The sequence below is a fragment of the Montipora foliosa genome, chromosome 5 (assembly GCF_036669935.1).
Source record: "Montipora foliosa isolate CH-2021 chromosome 5, ASM3666993v2, whole genome shotgun sequence".
Lineage (NCBI taxonomy): Eukaryota > Metazoa > Cnidaria > Anthozoa > Scleractinia > Acroporidae > Montipora > Montipora foliosa.
Genome location: NC_090873.1, coordinates 47,853,996 through 47,858,995, shown reverse-complemented (window position 1 = coordinate 47,858,995; position 5,000 = coordinate 47,853,996). Strand labels below are relative to the sequence as shown.

At 40.0% G+C, this 5,000-nt stretch overlaps 1 protein-coding gene across 2 annotated transcripts in view; it reads left to right on the top strand.

The window, feature by feature from the left end:
* Positions 1–102: 102 nt before the first annotated feature.
* Positions 103–5,000, top strand: part of LOC138003240 (uncharacterized) — a 12,786-nt gene continuing 7,888 nt past the window's right edge. For both annotated transcript variants that reach the window (XM_068849199.1, XM_068849200.1), the window contains exons 1-4: positions 103–233; positions 1,239–1,320; positions 1,432–1,548; positions 1,957–3,171. In XM_068849199.1, coding sequence (XP_068705300.1) covers positions 1,257–1,320; positions 1,432–1,548; positions 1,957–3,171 — 1,396 coding nt within the window. In that variant the 5' untranslated portion in view covers positions 103–233; positions 1,239–1,256. The remainder of the gene's footprint in view (positions 234–1,238; positions 1,321–1,431; positions 1,549–1,956; positions 3,172–5,000) is intronic.

Here is a 5,000-nt window from a genome sequence, read left to right as displayed (position 1 = left end):
TGTTTCGACAACATAAATATTTTATCATTTTCAAGGCGCCACAAAAACATGGGGGTATTTTAAACAAAGGATCAGGCATGTGGTGCGGGTTATTTTCTTTCATGAGAAATAAACCTAAGAGTAGTGTGGAACGTCTTTCCGGTGCGGCATTCAAGAATAATTTTGCCCTACACCTTGAATTAGCTGAAAAGGATATCAAACGTCTTCTTTATACAGAACGGCTAAAAGATAAGGTATGTGGTGGACAAAGCGTAACCATGATTTCATTCTTAACTTAATTGTACGGTATGAGAATTTTGTTGTGTAGCACACAGTTTCTTTGTGCTGGTGAATTATAGACCCAAATTTCTTCATTTAAGAGGCGATGACCGTAACTATTTTTTCATTTCGGTCAAAAGTTTTTGTAATTTACTCTCAATAATGATGGCGCAATTCTACTTATAAACAATGACAAGTCTAGGTTATGATTGTTCACAAACAGGAATTCTAACGTTAACCACAACGTTAATTTGCCTCCCGATTGAATCCCTACAAGTTCGTATCTACGTGGGTACACCTTTCAAAGCCCTAATAGTAAATTAGTTCATGTCGTTTTTGAGTTTTTTTTTTCAATTTCATGATTCCTGATCGATCTCACTTGAACACCATTGAGAGTGCAATTTTTTTTTCTTCGACGTTGGCGTTCTTTATTTAGGTGTTAAAACTGACGATGTTGTCGTTCACGCCATTACTGTAATCTTAGCTACCCTTGCCTTAGGAATTTGAAATTGATTCACTCTTAATACTGCCAGGTAGGAGGATCAATGAAAATCATTGCTAAACGGAAATAACAGTTTTATTTTAACGGGGCATTCCGTCAACAGCTGATTCTTGCACGCAAGCTAAAACGTAATCCCCACATTACTAGAAAGGTATAGATCGTGGTGGTTCTCATTGCCACGCCTGAGGGTAACCTCTAACACGTTCCATTGGTGGTGTCTTGTACGGCTTTCGTACGTCATAGTCCATTTTAAGAACCCTGACTTTATAAATACCACCATTTCAGCCTCGGCACTTTTATCCACAGAATAAATTCAAAGGAAGAACTCCTACACTTGAACCTTTGAACCGAACACTGAGCAATCGACATTTCTATTTAATTTATCTTTTTTTTCGCACACGATATGACCTCCGTTAACTCAGACTTGTGAGCTTCGGAGGTTGATTGACTTTCCCAGTTTTTTTTGTTCTTTTCCTAGGGGGTAAGAAACAGAAATATGAACCTTTTCGCTTTTGTGGCTGTAGTGGGATTTTGCTTTTCAGAAGCAATGCCAATGAACGGTGAGATGGAGCATATATTAAAATCTGCTTTAATCAGAGATCAGCCGATGGAATTTATTTTCAGTATTGTGTTGTTTCGTAGTGTCATATGTTGTCTCTTTGTGTTGTCAGACTGCCGAGATCATTATGAGTATTGTGGACAGTGGGCCAAAAGTCACTATTGCGATGTGGCCGATTACAGAGCTTACATGAACCTTGTGTGCCCTTTTTCTTGCGGGATGTGTGACGGTAACAGCTTTACTTGTAACCCTTAAATACGTAGTTTGCCCAGAATGCGAACCGTGTTTTGGTTTCCTATTAGTTGGACTACTGCTTGGTCTAAAACAATGGTCAGCAATACCCAAATGAACAGCATCCCTTGAATTCCGATTAAGAGAAAAAAAATATCATTGGCAGACTGAGCTTGACAAAAATTGGGTTTTCATATGTACAAAATCATAAAGCATCACAATAAGTATAACATGTCTGTTTTGATTGACGTCAGAAAGAGCCTCAGTCACTCTAATCCTGAACCCAGGACGAATAATTTGCTAAACATGTACACTCAGTCATTCTTGGCACTTACTAGAACATGTTGACTCATTGTTAACGCAAATCTCCGATATGATCCACTTTTGAAATACATTTGATTTGCAGACTTAACGAGTGGGTTCAGTTCTTCTGGTGAGGCACAGTTCGATAATACTGTCGATGGACAAGAAGAAGTACATAAAGTTATGCCAGAAATCGACGCAGACTTCGAGGATTTAGGAAGTGCTACGCATCAGTCAAACAAGAAAGTACATGATAAGGATGAAAATCAGAGTTTATCAGGATCAGGAGATCAGTCTCTTTTTCCCGCAAAAGATATCACAGAGGCAAAGTCTCAATTTGCTGGAGAGAGCTATTCACAAGCAACCCGGGCAAGTAATCAACAAGAGTATGTTTCCGGTTCCGGTATTGATCCTATTGGTGCTAATTCTTGGGCTGTTGTTAGAGTTGAACCTGATAGAATCACCACAGGAAGCAACCGAGAACTCCACAAAAGTCGCAGATCAGAGAAATCCGCTCTTCAAGAGGGAACAAGGAAGGTAGATCCGGCAAGTGGATTTGATGTACAAATTTCTGGTGAGATTTCTAATCAGGAAAACAACGGTCCAGTCGAGGGTTCGTTCGGTATTGAAGGCTCTCCAGGTGGAAATTTGACTAAAGAACTTGAAGACAGAGAAAGTTCAGATCAGGATGGTGTATCTGGCGAAGATGATTCACCATTTGACAATTCCTCTGTTGAATCGGAATTAGATTCTGGTTGTTCTTCTGGAGACGGGTGCTACGAATCCGATACATTTCAGGAGGGGCAGGGTGGGGACACTATTTCCCGATCAGTAATCACCGAGGCCTCGGAACAAGACGATATTCCCTCTGGGAGCGGAGCAGCTTCTGGCGATGCTTGGAGACATCCACATTTTGATGTTTTAGCTGGACCGTATGAAGACAAAGCTACCCAACAATACTCTGTACCCTACAGTTCCGGCTCTGGTTCAACAAGTGAATTGGGAAACGCTTTGCATGACATTGAAGACGCCATTTTTGAGAAAGGTATTCCTTTAAGGATAGCATCACATTCCCCACATTCAAAGAAGCACATGAAAATTCACGAAACACAATCATCTGGTTCTGAAAGTTACAGCACGTCGAAGACAAGGGGAGAGCAGCTGTTTTCAAATCCTCAGCAATACAAAAAGATAAATCTGATGGAGAAAATGATGAGCCAAGGAAAGTTACAAGCTTTTAAGATATCTCACATAACTTATGTCAAGGCAACAAACAGAGATCAAGTACCTGGCCTTAATAATGACGAATCCGATTTAGGTAAGGATTAATTGAAGTAAAACCAAAGTAAAACCAACAACAATTTTACCCATACGAATAACTTGCGGCTTAAGGAGGCTCAAACCCATTTCAACACTTTCAAGAGACCTCGTTATTAGAAGGATTGACACTACAACACTTTATCACGTAACAGCAATGTTATGGTACTATGTGAAACAAAAATTATTGCTGAACAAGACACAGTTATTTTTGTGACTTAAGAAGTTGCCATGGAAACAGGAAAGCCTTGCAAAAACACCCTATACTTTGGCTTTAGTTGCTCATATATGAAAACTAACTCGGTGACCCCAATTTTTATTGTACAAAAGTAATCAGCAGGCCAAGATGAAACTCTCTGCTAAGTTCAAACAAATTCTGTGGAGCGGATTCAGAGCTACCTTAAATTTTCAATTGGCTCTGAATCCGCTCCACATAATTTTTTTAAACTTAGCAGAAAGTTTCATTCTGGCAGGCTGATTACATTTCACAAATAAATCACCGAGTTTGAGAAGCTAAAGCCAAAATATGGGGTGTTTTTGCAGGGTTTTCCTTTTGCCACGGTAACTTTTAAAAAAGTTCAAGTCTCTGCATACGAGCCGGAAGACCCATCAGGCCGGAGCTTATCCCGGTTTCCATGGCATGAAGGGACTAGCAGTATTTCTACTTCCCCCTGGATGGGATGCCAGTCCATCGCAGGGTTAACCCCCAGCATTAAATTCGCCGGTACACATTTATACACATGGATGGAGAGAGGCACCTTGAAAGTAAAGTGTCTTGCCTAAGAACACAACACAATGTCCCCGGGCAGGGCCAGGACCCGAACCTGGACCACTCGCTCTGGAGTCGAGCACACTAACCGTGGATGATCAGGCTACCGCACCTCCCACTAACGGTAATTTCTTACGTAACAAAAATGACCGAATTTTTTTCAGCGAAAAATGATGTTTGATATGGTGCCATAACATTGCTATTAATTAAGTGATAAAGTGTTGAAGTGTCAATCCGTCTAATAAAAACGTTTCTTTGAATCGTTGAAACTGGTCTTAGCCACCTTAAATAAAAAGAAGGAGGCTAAAAAATCGCAGAAACATAAGCAATTTAGTTCCTGGAAGTGCAGAGCACCGAGTTAACCGTTGTCAAAAACAACAGGAATGGAGCAATCGTTAGATTATTTAAGAAAATCACTGGTCAGAATGGTCTGCAACTGACATGTCATCAAGATGGAAAGACGGGCTACGTTTTATATGTTAAAATAAGGATTACAAGTTGAGAGCAATCCTCCCTTTTCCCCACTACACTTCGTTTATTTAACAATATATAAGCGTTATTGTTTAAATGCTTGTACTGAATTCATTTTCAGTATACTGAATGGCCCCCATAGTAGCCCATTCGGACTTTGCTTTAAAGCTTAAGCTTAAAATGAAACAAAGTTTCGACTGAAGACATAATATTTCGACTCTCCTGGCTAGTCTCTTCACCAGGGGTGAAGAAGTGTCTTTTCTTGCGTGCTTTTCTTTTAATAATAGGTAAATAGGTGTCAGGTAAGATGGGCCATTAACACGGTTTAATGGAGCTTGAGCTTGTCTCCAAACAAAGACGTCGATCATCATACCGCTGGTTGGTGATGCAGATAACTTTAGAATCATCCATGGCAATTGTATGGTTGGTTTGGAAAGCATGTAAAGACAAAGTGGATATTTCCTTTTTGCAAAGAAAATTTGCTTTTTAATGCCCCTTTTAATGTGTACCAAACTAACGTTTGACGACGACGTTTGACTTGTCCCAGAGAAGAATCCAGAATTGTGTATTGCAAATATGAAGAGTCTGCC